Here is a 17,106-nt window from a genome sequence, read left to right as displayed (position 1 = left end):
CAAAATGTCACTTATCCCTTTCTGTCTTCTTCTCCTCTAGCCCTCTTCAATCTAATTCCCGTGGGCCTGCGTGTGGTGGCCATCCAAGGGGTGAAGGCCAGCCTCTATGTGGCCATGAATGGTGAAGGCTATCTCTACAGCTCAGTAAGTACCCCATTGTGTGCGTGTGCGCGTGTGTGTGTGTGTGTGTGTGTGTGTGTGTGTGTGTGTGTACTCTCTATCCAATATAAATTCTCTTCATTCGGCTCTACTTCTAGAGGATAATCTATTTTTTTAATTTAATTCATGTGATAAGGCATTTGTACCTTCTCCTGTTACCTCTCCTTCAAGCAGAGATGAAGGTTTAGGAAGCTAAATTCTTCAATTGGTCTTGGGGTCTTCTCTGTCTTATTACAGAGGAAAAACGTTCAAAATAGACTATGCATTCGTTGTATTTAATGAAATCTGTGTGGTACCTAATATGTCAGAATCCTGAGGAACTGGTCACTTCAAAGGCAATTTGAGTTTATGCAATGAACTTTGGATTAGGAGCTTGGATATTTGAGCTGTATTTACATTTTGGTTCCTATGTAGATATTCATTTGGGCAAGTCATCTCCCCTCTTTGGCTTAGTTTTTTTGACCTTTAAAATGAGGGTATTGTCTAACATATCTTAAATCTAAAGCTGATAAAATTAGGTAGCATCAGTGGCTACATTATCAGTACTGACATATTTTAAAGTAGTTAATGTTATTCTGATGCTCGTCTCATTCTCAAGATAATAATTTATTCATTGAGAGAATGTGGCTGCACCGAATCTTGTGTATATATAATTTCTGTCCTTGCATAAGAGAGTTGCCTATTTGTATTTCATGAAGAAATATCCTTGGATATCATGGTTACAGATTTCCATCTTTACTTTCTGTGTTCTCAGTAAATAACACAAGGTTATTCAGAAAGTTCACTTATGCCTACTAGACTCTAAATTAGTTATTGAATAACTTCTATTAAAGTTTTTCAATATTCAATTAAATGAACCTCTGGTATACTATGCTTGCTATTAGTAATACATCTTTCATTTATATCAGAATTCTTAAAGTTACTATTTTACTCTTGAACATATTCAGATCTAAATATCTTTATATACTAGATGTTTACAGCCATAATTTTTAACCATTCGTACTTAAAATAATACTTAAAGGTAAATACATTTTTGGTCAAAATGATGGGCTTTCATTCTTAGTATGTCATAATTCTAACAGTTCTTAATGTCTAGTTATTGCAAGTCTATATATTAAATGTAAAAATTAAAATCAGAAAAAATAATAGGTTTTTATTTTGAATAATTCCAGTTTGCTAAACTTTTTAAAAAATTTGAATGTACTACAAACTAAAGCATAGAAAGATCTTAGGATAGTGTTGATTTAAAGATTTAAATCATCTAAAGATAGAGTATGTTACATTTGTATTTATATTTAGAAGACCATTATTTATTTGTATTTAAAAAGTCATAATTCAGATTGCAATTCCACAAAATCTGTAGAGCTCACATTTTTGGACCAGAGTTAATTTGCAGAAGTCTGGGAAAATGAAAAGCACAGAAAGTCTCACAGTGGTATTGTAGACATGAGGTAGTTGTGTAGGAATGTATGAGTGTGTGTGTGTGTGTGTGTGTGTGTGAGAGAGAGAGAGAGAGAGAGAGAGAAAGAGAGAAAGAGTGAGTGTGTGGGGGGGGGAGCAGAGGTGGGGGGAGGGTTACCCCGTTGCATGGAACCCCAGCATTTCTGGGAGAGGAACCTGGATATTCAGTATGAGATGACTGAAATTTATACTCTGTAGCTTTTTCAGGGATGTATGACTTGAGCCCATAGGAGGAGGTTTTAAGATATGCTTGGTAAGAGAATTTTCCTGTAGATGCTTCTTTGTGAAGGACCTAACACCTTAGTAAAGCCAATAGTCACCTGTTGTTGAGTTTCCTGTTTTGGGTATCTAGATTTTTCAGTTTTCCTCCTCACTTAAGTCAAACCCACCTCATACTAAGAGTCACAGTGCTTTTCCCTGCTTCTAGTCCTGTAAAGCTACGGGGATAATTTCCCTTTAATTATAAGCATGGCATGACTGACTTAGATCATCAGGTTTCCTACTTTCAAAATCACTCTATTTCTGGATGGGACTAATAGTAGTAAATGCTGGTTTTTAATTTTAAACAGTGGGCCTAACCTGAAAGTTTTGTTATAGGACTAAAGGGGGCCAATATTGGGGAGGCAGATCTGAAAGAGAATTGGATATCAGGGCTTCATTACACCTCCTGCTGCTGCTGTCTGTGCGGTATGCCTCAGCAGGAGAGCGCTAACACAGCAGGAGGCTTGTGGTGAGTTAAAACAGGCTGTTAACATAGGTTTTCTTCAGGTGTTTTGGTATATATTAAGGTTTGAAGGTATTTGAAAAGAGATTCCTACTTTATGTGAAACAGTGTAGGTAGGCATACCAATAAAGGCCATAACTGCAGTCTATGGTAAGGAAGAGGTGGGAGAGGGAAGTATGACTTAGGGCAAACCCAAAAGATCCTCAAGAAGCAAACTGAGCATCCAAGAGAAATTCATATAAGGTATCATTTATCCAGTCATTTACCTGGTTTGTATTCATATTTAAGCCAGGAATAAATTCCCTTGTTACTTCTGATTTCTCCTTACTGGGAGAGAGAAGGAAAGTAGAAAATTGGGGTGACTGTCAGGTAGCATAGAACTAAAGTTTTAAGATCCATTCTGAAAATCTATATTTTAATAGGTGAATTTAATTTATATGTATTCAGTGAGGTTGTTGATGCATCTGGATTTGTTTTTACCATTGTAGTTTGTGTATTTTTTGCTACTATATTCTTTTTTTATTTCCTTACATTATGGAAACATTTTTGTGTTCTATTTTTATTCTTCTGTTAGTTTGTAAATGTAGGTTATAATTCTATTCCTTTAGTGATTTACCCTTTAAAAAAAAAACACACACACAGCTGCATAAGCATATAGTATGCTAAATATTTTTAGTGTTTCTGTCCTCCTTCCAAACAGCTGATAGACCTTGATGTTTTCTTGTTTAGTAAACACCTCCACCCTTCTTACCTATTTAATTAGTTACACTTTAAAACAAAATCCTATGCATGATAAGAAATTATTCTGTAGCTAATAGTTAAACTTACCAATCTTTAAGAAAATTTCTGTCTGTTGTGTGTGTGTGTGTGTGTGTGTGTATCAAATTTCACCCTCTGAGTTCAACTTTTTCTCTATAATTGTGCATATGGGTCTGTAGATGGTGAATTCACTTCATCCTGGTACCTGTGAAAATGCCTTCTTTTGCTTTCACTCTTGAATTACAGTTCATTACACAATTGAAAGTAGACCAATATATTTTTTTTCCAGCACTTTTATATTACATTGACTTCAGACATCTGTTATTGACTATGAGTTGTTTGCCATCAGTTTAATATTCTTTCCTTTGTAGGTAATCTATATGAAAAACTTAACGGGTACTTTTCTCTTTATACTTCATGTTCTACAAATTCACTATAATATCTAGTTGTGAGTTTATCTTAATTTATCTTGTTATGAATCAGAATTCCCTTTTAATTCAAAGAATCACAGTTCTTAAATTCTGGAAAATTTTAACTCTTAACCAATATACATTATATTTCTCTATCTTGTTTTCCAGTTTCTTGTGCTGACTCAGAGTTCTGCTTAAACAACTTACATTAGAAACTTTCAAACTCGTCTACTCTAAAATTTACACCATCTAGTTTGTGATTTCACTGTATTTTTCACTTTTGGATGTCTAATGGTTTCCATTTCATATTTACCTGTTCCTAATTTATTCTTCCTGTTTTTACTACCTGTCTCTTTTTATAAAGATTCATTAACTCATTTATCTCTCTAAGCATTATCATAATCCTTTGTCAGACTTTTCAATAAGGTTAATTTCTTTTGTAATTAATCCATGTTTTAATTGTTGATTTTGTCAGCTGCCTTTTTCTAAGTAGATTTAGATTATATTAAAATTTAGATTTCTTTATGTATTTTGAATTTCGATCTGCGGGCATATTTTTCTCCCTCTTTCCCTCTCCTGGATCTACTTCTTCCTCTGAGATCTGCCCTCATTTTCGAGCAGCGTTTTGGGGTTGCCTCTATCCAGCCTCCAGTAGCCCTAGTTAGGAGTAATATTTTAACAGTCATTTCAGGGTAACATTGGAGTTAGGGAAGGAGGCCTGGGCTAGGATGTGGCTTGGTCTAGTTCCTCATTGTGAGCCCATGGCTATCATTGCATCTTGCCTAAAGTAATAGCAACATTTTTTTTATTTCAGCTAGTTTAGAGTTTGAGCAGGAAAACTATCCCAGCCCCTGGTATGGTCAGGTAGCCTGACTCTGGAGCCCTGTTCTAAACAAAGGGCTCTAATTTCTCTTAACCTGAGGAGAGCAGAACTCTGGGTCACACAGCCTCCTTCAGTACTTGAAGCCCAGTAGGCTTATAGCTGTGACCTGCTCAGTGCTTTTTTCCATTTTACATGGGTGCTTAGCTGGCTTTGATTCTGGCTATGTCATCTGTATCTTATATTCTTATATTTCATTCATCATTGATATTTGTCTGGAGCTAAGTAGATATATCATAATCTGAACCCATGCCTTTTTTTCCCTCTTCTGTTTTTTATTGTGGTAAAAATCATTTAAAATTTACCATTTTAATCATGTTTAAGTGTACATTACAGTAGTGTTAACTATATGTACATTGTTATGCAAAAGATGTCTAGAACTACTTTTTTCTCTTGCAAACCTGTAACTCTATACCCATTGAATAATTTCCCTCTTTTCCTCCTCTTAGCCTCTGGCAAACACCATTTTACTTTCTATTCCTGAGTTTGACTACCCTAGATGTTTCGTACAAGTGGAATCATGAAGTATTACCTTTTTATGACTAGTTTATTTCAGTTAGCATGATGTCTTCAAGGTTCATCGAGTTGTAGCATGTGGTAGGAGTTCCTTCTTTTTAAAGGTTGAATAATATTCCACTGTATGTATAGACTGCATTTACTTTATTCATTCATTTGTCGATGGACATTTAGATTATTTTCATATCTTGGCTATTGTGAATAATGCTGAAATAAGCATGGGTATGCAAATATCTCTTTGAGATCCTATTTTCAATTCTTTTGGGTATACAATGGAAGTGGAATATTTAATAGTGGTCATTCTAACAGGTATGAAGTAATATCTCATTGTAATTTTGTTTTGTATTTCCCTAGGATTAGCGATGTTGAGTACTTTTTCTTATACATGTTGGCCATTTGTATGTCTTCTTTGGAGAAATGTCTATTTGAGTCTTTTGCTCAATTTTTAATTTTTTTTTTGTAGTTCTTTACATATTCTGAATATTAACTCCTTATGATATGCAAATATTTTTCTATTCTGTAGGTTGCCTTTTTAGCCTGTTGATTTTGTCCTTTGCTATGCGGAAGCTTTTTAGTTTGATACAGTTCCATTTGTCCATTTTTGCTTTTGTTGCCTGTGCATTTGATTTCATATCTAAGAAATTATTGCCAAATTCAATGCAGAGTGAATGTGGCAGTTAAAGAGAATACCTTCATTTTTGGACCTGCATATTTAGCTGTTTTGAAATGAAGTGGTTTGCTTATTGAGTTTCAGATACAAGACTGCTACAGTCATATCCCAATATTCAGTAGCAAAATCTTGTTTGTTACTGTCATTCCCATTCCTTTTTGTTTAGAATCAGAATAAAGTTGTAGGTGGCACCAAATAGCAGCAGGGAGAGAGAGGGTCAGGGATCTGCCCGCACTTCTTGCTTCCCTTGCTCTCCTCCACTCAAAAGATCTCACTGACTCATTAGGTTAGGAGGCGAAAGGAATCAATAATGTAGGGAACATAAAGGGGAGCTCGGGAAGCAAGATAGGGGTTGTGGGGAGAAGCCTGGGCGAGTAAGACTAATCTTACATGCTGGACTTACAACTCCATTTATGTTTTCTATGATGTCTGTTTGTGTAGATAAGCCGTGTTTTTCCTAACACTCTTCTCATTGTTCTCATTCAATATTTATTAAATAAAAACATAAAATAAGTCACATATATGAATGTGCTTTGTAATCTGTAAAGCAGTATGAAATATAAATTACTATCATAAAGTCATTATGTTTCAGAGTAAAAATATTGCTGAATCCATTTAATGTATCACAGTGAAGTTCGCCTAGCATTTCCGTGTTTTCTTCTAGGAGTTTACAGTTTCAGGTCCTGCATATAGGGTTTTACCTCATTTTGAGTTAATTTTCATATGTGGCGTAAGGTAAGGGTCCAACTTTATTTTTCCGCATATGGATTTCCAATTTTCTCAGTATCATTTGTTGGAAAGACTATCTTTTTTCCATTGTGCAATGTTGCTACCCTTGTTGAAGATCATTTGACCTGTATATGCAAGTTTATTTCCGAGCTCTCCATTCTGATTCATTCAACTATATATGTGCCTTTATGCTAGTACCATACTCTTTCAATTACTGTAAATTTCTAATGTTTTGAAATTAGGAAATATGACGCCTCTAGGTTTGTTTTTTTTAATCAAGATGGTTTTGGTTATTCATGATCCTTTAAGATTCCATGTGAATTTTAGAATTCTTTTTTTTTTTTAATTTCTACAAAAGTGCTATTGGGATTTTATAGGGATTACATTGAAACTATAGGCTGTTTTGGGTAGTATGAACATTTTATCAATAGTAAATCTTCCAATACACGGATAAAGGATGTCTTTCCATTTATTTGTTTCTTTAATTTCTTTCAGCAATGTTTCATAGTATTCACTGAAAAAGTCTTTTGCCTCCTTGGTTAAGTTTATATTCATGGTGCCTTTTTTGACAAGAAGTCTAAAATAATTTTTAATGGCATGAAATGCTACCTTTTTTTTTTTTTTTTAAAGTAGAGTATATTAGAGTCCTAGAGGGCATCACTTTTCTAAACAAAAGAAGCTCACTGATGTTAGAAACTTCTTTTCCTGAAACATCTTTTTCAATAGTTTAGGAAATACTACTGTGTGTCACAATCTTTTGAGAACGATTTTCCTGCAAATTTTAATTTACTCACAGAGTGCTCTTAATTTTTTAAAATGTTTACTATCTAACCAGTTCTGACTTGAAATTTAATAGCCTTCAATGTTTCATTATTTTCGAGGTTTATAAGTTTTTAAAAAGCTTAGAAAACCACCTGAATTTTCTTAAATTATCATAGTACTTAAAGGCACTTGAGTGGAAATGAAGGGGACTTCTTTTCCTCAAATACAGAGGGTAGAACATAAATAAATTTCTTCTTTCTATCATCCTCTGTAAATTTACTGTAAGATTGGTATTTACTAAAAGATTGATATCTTTTAATATTTAGGTAGTTTGAACTGAACCTTGTATGAATAAAACAATTGCAGATAAGCATTGTTTGATATAAAATTACAATGCCATGTTATTTTCAAACCGTGGTTAAAAGTTGATGATAAAATATTTTAGGTACTTATTGTATGGTGTCATATCTATAATGAAATATATAAAGGATAAAAATAATGCTACTATAATCATATTGTGATGTTGTTATATTGCTTTTTTCTATTCTGTACCTATGTAATTCTCAACCTTCCTTTTAGCTCAGCTCAAACCTATATGTCACCTCTCTCCCTTACCCATATCAATAAGAATTAGATGATGCTACTTTTGCTTTAATAAAGCAGCACTTGGCTCCTATTTATCTGGTGTGCAGAAATTATATTATATTCACATTTACCTTTGGTATATGGGCCACATATTTCTCCCAATCACAGCATTAACTATATTCTCTAGTAAAGGAAAGTTCTCATTGAAGACTTGTTGAATTTTAAAGAATTGCCAATCCAAGAATAGATGTAACAAATTCCATAAATAGGTAGATAATTAACTATAATTACATCGGTGATCTTACAGACCACAACATAAATGCTGATTTGTCCTCAAAGCCAATCTCAATAAACCTAAAATTCATGTAACATATATTTATTGCAACTTTACCACATACGAGACACTATACTATATAATGGGCATACGCAGGTGGGTAAAATAGACAAGATTCTTATGTTCCTGGCATTTCACTTTCTTTCATAATTACTTGTTGCAGGAAGAGAGTTTAGATCAACTGCAAAGTTATAGAGCACAGGCCCCAAGGCCACCCTCTCTTCTGACACCAAAGGCAGGTTTGATGGGGAGGGTTCCCAGAACCACTCTCTGGTTTAATAATTTGCTAGAAAGAGTTGCAAAACTCACTGGAAGGTATTACTGTTATTATACTCATGGTTATGGTTCATTATAGGGAAAGGATGCAGATAAAAATCAGCCAAGGTAAGAAGCTCATAGGAAAGAAGAAGGTGCAGTTTCTGTTATCTTTTTTCCTCATAGAATCAGGGTGTGTTACTCTTTTGTTATGGATATGTAAAGGTACACATAGAGTTTGCTAATTAGGAAACTCACTAGAGCCTGGGTGTTAAGACTTTTTATTGGGGCTCCATTACGTAGGCATGATTGAATGGCTGGCCTTGTTTTAAGCTCCAGGTGGACTGATACTCATGACCCAAAGTCCTCACCCTAAATCACAGTGTTACTCTCTAACTAGCCCAAGGATTTCAGGCAAACAAATATTATTTCCAAGAAGCCAGGGGCAAATACTAGACCTCTTTTTGGATGAGGTTAAATTCTTTATGTGTGTACATACTTGTCCAATTGCAGTGAATGCCACATTGTATAAATATACTCTTTAGACTCTACCTCCAGTACTGCCCTTGTAGCTCTCCTCTTCTCTGCCCCCTACTTACCCCATTATGGACCTATGTGTCCAAACCCTCAAGGTGATGATACTAAGAGGTGAGGACTTTGGTGGGTAATTAGACTTAGATGAGATCATGAGGGTGGGGCTCCATAATGGGATTAGTATCCTTCTGAGAAGAGGAAGAGAAAATAGAGCACACAAGAAGAGGTGATGTGAGCATACAGTGAGATAGTGATAGACTATAAACTAGGAAGATAGGCCTCCCCAAGAACCAAATCCGATAGTATCTTAATCTTAGACTTTCTAACCTCTGGAACTATTTAAAATAAACGTCTGCTGTTTAAGCCATCCTGTCTACAGTATTTAGTTATAGCAGCCTTGGATGACTAAACACCTCCCTTTTGTCTACCATATATTTTCTTACTCCACCTTGGAAAAAGGAAATGAAAGAAAAAGAAAGATATAGTACATCCTTTGGGTAGTAAAAATACAACTCAATGGTTTGGACAATTTGGGAGGCTTGATATTTGAATCCAGGAAATTGTTCTTAAGAATGCAATTTGAATAGATTGAAACATGTCTGGGACTTTAGGCTGAAACTATTGGGTCTTTAATGAATAGTTTGATGCACTTAGCACACATATGATTGTTATTTTAGTAATTAATAATGATTAAAATATTTTGAAAAGGCTTAGTTTTCTGAGTACAATTGTTGCTTATTTACGTTATAAACTTAAAACAATTGTATTGATAATGTCCTGGCCTTGTATCAATTATCTCTAAAATCTGAGTTAGTATACAAACTAATACAAATTTTTATTTTAACTGAAGAATAAACTAAAGTAAAAATTACACGAACATGATTTTTACTGTTTAACACTCTTAACCCAGGCCAATTATGTTTGATGCTAAATCAGTGATAAAGTGACTTCTTAAAGTTAATCTATGTTCTAATGCATAAGTAATATTATAAATTGTCATAAGAGTAGCTAGAACAGTGACAGTCATAACAGCAGTATTAATGGCTGTACTGGTACAAATAATAGTTCGTTTAGTTTTACTGTTTTTAAAGGGCTTTTAGATTTGTTTTTAATCTTTACAGAAACTATAATGAGTTTTTTTTTTTTACTTCTCTAATTTATTTTGCTTTCTCACGATCATAGATATCCAAAATTTCCCATCACCATGGGCCCAATAAAATTTTTCTGTTTCCGCAGCCAGAAATAACTACTATGTTTTGTACTTTCATAACACATTTATCTGTATATTTTCTTTCTTCTTTTTGTCATATTTGTTTATTTTTATGCTTTATATATCCTATCAGATGCAAGCTTCTTAAAGTTAGGGATCATATCTACTATAGATTAATATATTCCATAACACCGAAAACTGCAATTGCCAAGTAAAGATATCCATTAAAATCTTGTTGAATCAGTCGATGGATACATTTCATGCAGTTTAATTCTGGTAATATTTCATTGGCTCTCTGGTCTTTATGGTTTTCGTAATAGTTTTCCTAATTGTGACTCTATACACTTTCTGGTTAATTAGTTCAACTTTGAGTAGGCTATGACTGTCCTTTTAAAATATGAAAAATTTACTAGAGAAATTATATTGTTTATGCTTCTCTGAATTGACAATAATACTGTGTTGTAATTTTAAGAGCCGATATTGTCGTTTCCCTTTCTGTACTAAATAATGCTTCTTATAAAAGAGATGTGGGACGAGGAGCAAAGGTTGACCAGGACATCTTCCTGGGAAACTACCTGGTCATTACAGTTAGTCTCTCAGTGAGAGATTTCTCCCCATGTTAGAAAGAAATAGCAAATTTTTAAAAGATATCTTGAATTGGGGTACACGATAGAATTTGGAATTTGAGTTTTCTTATCAAGTGACTTCCTTGTGAAATCTGAGGCATATGCAGAACTATTTCTCCCATCCAAGTACTAGCCAGGCTCGACCCTGCTTAACTTCCAAGATCAGACAAAATCAGGCACTTTCAGGGTGGTATAGCCATAGATGCAGAACTATTTCTGGGGCAAGTGGTATCTTCAAAAAATCCCTAACATTGAAAGAGAGCAGGAGGGAGTGGAAGCAGGCGTGAGAGAACACTTTAACCATTAATACCAAATTAATCATAGAATTTTGAAGTTGATGGCACCTGCATAGAGAGAAGTCAAAAGCCAAATCACAGACTGTTGTTCAGCAATTAGATCATTAAATATTTAGTTCAGGTCATTTCATAATTTTTTTCTTATATATACTTGTGGATTTCTTGAATTCTGTAACATTTCTTTTTTATTTTAGGTTAATTTTTGGCCATAGCACCTAGAAAAGAATTATTAATTTTGTGTATTCCTTTTTACCTTTATATACATTAACAAACTGAACTGGGGTATTCTTTTCAACTAAAAATAAAGAAAATATGGAACCCTGCCAGCCTAAGAATCTGGCAGTTGTTGGCTGTAAACATTTGACGTGAATTTTTCAGAATTATGATGGCTTTCTTCAGAAAGAATCTACAGGTCATTAGTTATACTTTCAGTAAGGATTGAATAATGGTAAGCATCCATTTTAATCTTATTATGGTGTTTTCAGTTGTAAGTGGTGTTGGTTTTATTCAAAGAGTTTATAACTTCTAGAAAATATTAATATTTTAGTTCCAGGGCTAGCTTTAATTATAAAAATTAGCATATGCATTTCTAATAACATTTTCCACTGGAAAATAAAAATAGGATTAAACTTCTAAGAGTAGCACTAATGAGGACCTCTAGTCGAATCATGTGAAAATGATACTAAATTTTATGTTTTTCCTTCCTACCTTATCATTTTAAGCACATTAGACTAGCATGTAGCCATATATCCAGATTTCCAGTTTGTATTCCTTTAGTCATTAGCAAATTAGGCAGTATTAAGCGGTATTTAAGAATGCAAGCTGTAGAAATAAAACTAGATTTAAATTACAGCTCAGTAACTTACTTTCTTAGTGCCATTATAGAAATTTCTTAACCTTCTAGACTCAGTTTGCCTATATGTAAAATGGGAATGCTAATGAAAATGTGGGCTCTATAGGATTACAGTGAGGATTAAATGAATTGATGAATGTTAAGCCCTGGCACTGTGCCTAATACATAGTCAATTCTCAGTGTTAGCCATAAGCAGCGCCGACAGATATATTGAAGAAATTGCTCAGTGTATCCTCAATCAATTTCTTACCATCAGTCCATGAAATTCAGGTTAATTCCAGTTTTAGTTTCAGTAGTGATTCTTGGTTTGCCTCATCCAATATCTTTAGCCACTCTGCCCATGTGACATTGGTTGCTGAGTATTTGAGAACTTTTTATTGATTAGAGTCAGTTAGCTTCAGACCCAAGCCTTGACTGATCTGCTGCAAGAGTAGCCTTTAGAAAAAACAAAAACAAACAAACAAACAAAAAAAAACTAGATTTAGAGCTAAGAGGAAAAAGGACTATAGCCACTTTAAAAGTACAAGGATAAATCTTGTCTTAGAATGATTTCAACATTTAGAGGACAGAAGATCTAGGTGAAAGGATGGAGAAACCAGGTTTTGTTCACATCCTTTGAAACTCTACATGCAGACATCCCTGAAGCCAGTCTTACCTCCAGAGTTTTCAGTTTCATGGGCCGATAATTGCCCTTACTGTGTGAATCAGTTTGGATTGTATTTTTTTTTTTTTTTTGCCAAACTTATAAATTAGTGAAATAATTTTCAGAGTCAGACTTTCCAAGAAAGCTAAGGTTTCATTTACTCCATTTTTCTTATATCATTTCTGCTGAAGGATTATCCACTGGCCTTGTGAAGAGTTGTGACTTTAATATGGGTTCCTGGTCTATCCTGATTCCTCGTTCCTGTTAGTTCTACCATCCATTGCCTACCCTTCAAAATCAATGTAAGAATTAGTAATTTTCATATGTAATTTTTTTCTTGAGTTTATAACCAAAAAAAAGTCATTAAATGATGTGGACTAATTTTCCTTCAACACCCACACCCCTGCCTCCTGCTAAGCATAAGACAGTTTTTCAACTTTTGGGGATTTTTTTTTATAAAATGTTTCCTCATATAATTTAGTTGGAGGGGAATATACTACATAAAATATGTTTGTAGGCCATGACTTTCATAGACTTCAGGGAGAGGAAAACAAGAAATTATGAGTGCTGCGTACAAAGGAGAAATCAGAAGGTTTTCAATTGAGATTTGAATAGAATATAGATCTGATCAAGCAGAGAAACAATGGCAAGTCAGTCAGAGCAAGAATTCAGCTCTTTCAATAGACAGCATTATGAAAAAGAACATTAAAAACAAAACAACAAAACACTGTGATAGGTGGCCAAATGAGAATGATGGCAGACAGAGACATATCACAAAGTGCTATATTTTGAGAAGACTTTCAGTCTATGGCCTACTGCATTTATGATGTATCTAATGTTTGTTTCTGTGACATAAAAAATTAAAATCTAATAATTATATTTAGGAAATGGATTAGATATATAAAAATGCATATGACAAAAGTGACATATATTTCAGCCACCTCCAATTGGGAAGAAAGAACTTTATTTTCAGGCCACTGAGAATATTAGTTTCCTATGGGGTCACTATATGTCAGGATTTATCCAGGAGAGTTCCAGTTTATGCCTGTTTTGTTTTTGTATTATAGTAATTATTGAGAATTCTTTTTTGATTCTCAGAAGAGTCCTGGATTTGCATTTAGGCAATAATTAGGCAGTCACTTTAGACATGATCCTACATATGACTCAGTGGATTATCTGAGGTGTCATTATGTCTACAAAATCTCACTGATTAATTTGAAAATTCTCTTGTGTGATTTTAGTCCCCAAGGCCAACTGTTAAAGACAATTTTTTTTGAGTTCGATTTGCTGTAACAACCAGGAATTGAGCTTGGCTATAAGTTAAAGAGACATCCTTAAAAGTGGTTTAAAGGGATCAGAGGCTCGTGTTTTCTCACATAACCAGAAGTCTGGAGATAGACAATTATTGATATTGATTCATTGATTGGCTCAAGGAGTCCATGAGGGCCGAGGAATTTACATTTATTTATATTTTTCCTCATGGTAGAAGATTGCTCCTATTTTACCAGCTAACACGTACTTTCTGGGCAGTACAAAGTGGCACGGAGAAAGAGATGGTGCCTTTATCAGAAAAACACTTTCCCAGAAGTTCCAGTGATGTAACTAATGGATAGAATTGTGTCACATGATCACCACTAGGTGGAAAGATTCTATAGAAATGTCTGGGTTTTTGTTTTTGTTTTTAATTTTTAGCGATTTCATTGCTATATCCGTGCAAACTAGGCTTTGTTAATAGGAAGGGGAAAATGGTTATTGGGTGGGTACCTGACAATTGCTAGACCTCTCCAGACTTGTAATCTACATGTACACAATGTAAGACTTTAAGAGAGAGAGGGAGAGAGAGAAAGAATATGAGAGAGAGAGAGAGAGAGAGAGAGAGAGAGAGAGAGAGAGAGAGAGAGAGAGAGGAAGAGAAAGGGAGGATGGGAGGGAAGGAGGGAAAGAGAGAGAGAAATAAAGTGAGTGAGAGAGAGTGAGCCCAAGTTAACAGATTGAAGAATAGATGCACATGTGTAGTCTCCTCATTAGTTTGCATAGGATTTTTTGAATCAGTATAAATATTAGTTGAAAAATTTATGAACATCTATTCAGAAGAGACTAGAGGGAGCAAAGATTACCTGTTATTCAGATCCAAATAGATTAGAACTCACCTGAGATTTGAGACAGAACCTTTCTGCTTGTGTTTTCATGGCAGATTGATGAATATTTCCTCTGAAATTTATTTCTATAGCTAGGAGGAAGATGAATAAGCATTACTACTTCAACTTTCATTCTTCTATTTGACTGGATATGAAAAGGTCTCTTTGTAGGGAACCATGAGAAGTAGGGAGGAAACTAAAAGCCACCATGGAAAAGGATATTATGTTTGCCTATGATTTCAGTAAAGCTGCCTGAAAATACAGGGATCAGCAGCTTTTCTATGCTCCTATTTACTCAATAGTTTACTAGAATTGATAATTTATTGGGTATTGGTACTGTGACATACATTGTCTTAGTTACCGGAAATTAAATATAAGACATTTCCACTGTAGTGGGAGAGCAAGACAACATATAAACAAAACCTATGAAAATTTGTCATTTAGGATTAATACTATGAAAGTGATAAATATATCTTTTATAACAGAGAATAATAGAAGAAAGTAATTTAAGTAGCTTTGCCATGAAAATTTCTTTAAGGAGATGATAGTCAAGCAAAACCTAAAGGATTAAGAGGCATCAAACAAGGAAAATAGTGATACTGTCAGAGGGAATAATAAGAGCAAAATATTTATAGGATAAAAAATGTTTGTAAACCTTACTGTTTTTTACTCCTTTTGTCATATTTCTTTCACTTGAAGTGCCAGTTCTAATAGTTATTCATTTGCATTGGCCCATCTATTTAATTAAAAATATTTTTACTTAACATATGCCGAGTACTATTTTAGGTGCTGTAATCATGAGAGGAAATGGACAAACACTGTGCTTTCATGTCATAATTAAAGACTGACATTGTTAAGGGTCATAAAAGAAGAAAACAGGGCTATAGAAACATAATACATATTATCTCTTGGCATACTTTTAAATTTTAAAATTTGCGTTAACTTTTGTCATGAATTTCTGTTATTTGTATTATTCTTGTATTTTGATTTTTTTTAACACAGAATCCAGGAATAACTTATATGCTTTTTAAAAATGTGTATGTTATTTAATGAAATACTGTTTATTATTAATATTTCTAAGGGATTTCTAAGAACTTTCTTAGTTATTTCAATAAAAAGACATTAACAGCTTGAAATCTGATTAATAGCATGTCACCAAAAAACTGTTTTAAAAGTTCCATACTATTATAAAAAAATAACTCAAAATGGATCACGGACTCAAGTGTAAGAGCTAAAACAATACTTCAACTCTTAGAAGAAAGCATAGGGATAAGTTTTTGTGATTATAGACAAAACAGTGGTTTTATAGAAATGACATCAAAAGCACAAGCAACAAAGAAAAATACATGTTTGCTTTCATCATAATTAAAAAACTATGTGCTTCAAAAGACACACCAAAAAGGTAAAAAGACAATCCACAGGACAGGAGAAAAGTTTGCAAGTCATATACCTGATAGAGAATATGTATCTGGAATACATAAGGAACTCTTACAACTAAAACTAAAAAGACAGATAACCCAATTAATAGTTTGCAAAGGATCTGAATACATGTATTTCCAAAGAAGATATACAGATAATCAATAGCCACACGAAAAGATGCTCAATGTCATCAACCATTAAAGAAATGCAAATCAAAACCCAAAGGAGATATTTCCTCACACCCACAAGGATGGCTATATTAAAAAGACATAATAACAAGAGTAGGTGAGGTATGGGGAAGCTGGGACTCTGATACACTGCTTGTGGAAATGAAAAGGGATGTAGCCATTCAGTAAAACAGCCTGGCAGTTCCTCAGAAGATTAAACGTAGAGTTACTATATGACCCAGCAATTTCACTACCAGGTATCTATCCAAGAGTGAAAACATGTCTACATGAAAACTTTTGTACACAAATATTCATAGCAACATTAATCATAATAGCCAAAAAGTGAAAAAAAATTCAAATGTTCATCAAGTAATGAATGAATAAAGTGTGACATATTCATACAACAGAATATTTGGCAATAAAAAGGAATGAAGTATTGATACATGCTACGATATGGCTAAATGGTAGAAACATTATGCTAAATTAAAGATGCCAATCACAAAAAACAACATATTATGTAATTTCATTTACATGAAATATCTAGAGTAAACAACTATAGAGACAGAGAGTTGATTAATGATTTTATAATGCTGAATAGGAATGGCATCTGCTAAAGGGCATGGGGTTACTTTTTGAGGTAATGAAATATTATAAAGTTAATTATGATAGTTGCACAACTATGAATATACTAAAAATTATTGAATTGTACACTTTCAACTGGTAGAACTGTATAATACGCGAACTTTATCTCAATAGTGCTATTATTTAAAAAGCTAATTCTATTTAAAATATCAATTTAATGGTGGTTTAATAGAGATTAAAAAGTAAATAAAATCATTTTCCCTAATGGATTTATGACACATTAATTGAATTATACTTTTCATCTGTTTAAAGTAACACAAAGGTGTGAATTTCCTCACAATTGGAGAGGTGTGACAAAATTTTAACACTGGCATAGGAGCAAAAATTGGAAAAA

General features: G+C 33.7%; 1 protein-coding gene across 5 annotated transcripts in view; it reads left to right on the top strand.

The window, feature by feature from the left end:
• FGF12 (fibroblast growth factor 12) overlaps nucleotides 1-17,106 on the top strand; it is a 477,520-nt gene that overhangs the window by 313,572 nt on the left and 146,842 nt on the right. For all 5 annotated transcript variants that reach the window (XM_016136341.2, XM_036219787.1, XM_036219788.1 and 2 more), the window contains one exon: nucleotides 41-144. In XM_016136341.2, the coding sequence (XP_015991827.1) occupies nucleotides 41-144 (104 nt within the window). The remainder of the gene's footprint in view (nucleotides 1-40; nucleotides 145-17,106) is intronic.

The sequence above is a fragment of the Rousettus aegyptiacus genome, unplaced genomic scaffold (genome assembly GCF_014176215.1).
Source record: "Rousettus aegyptiacus isolate mRouAeg1 unplaced genomic scaffold, mRouAeg1.p scaffold_m13_p_4, whole genome shotgun sequence".
NCBI lineage: Eukaryota > Metazoa > Chordata > Mammalia > Chiroptera > Pteropodidae > Rousettus > Rousettus aegyptiacus.
The sequence above is the reverse complement of the archived record's forward strand: the minus strand, read 5'-3'. Positions and strand labels throughout refer to the sequence as shown.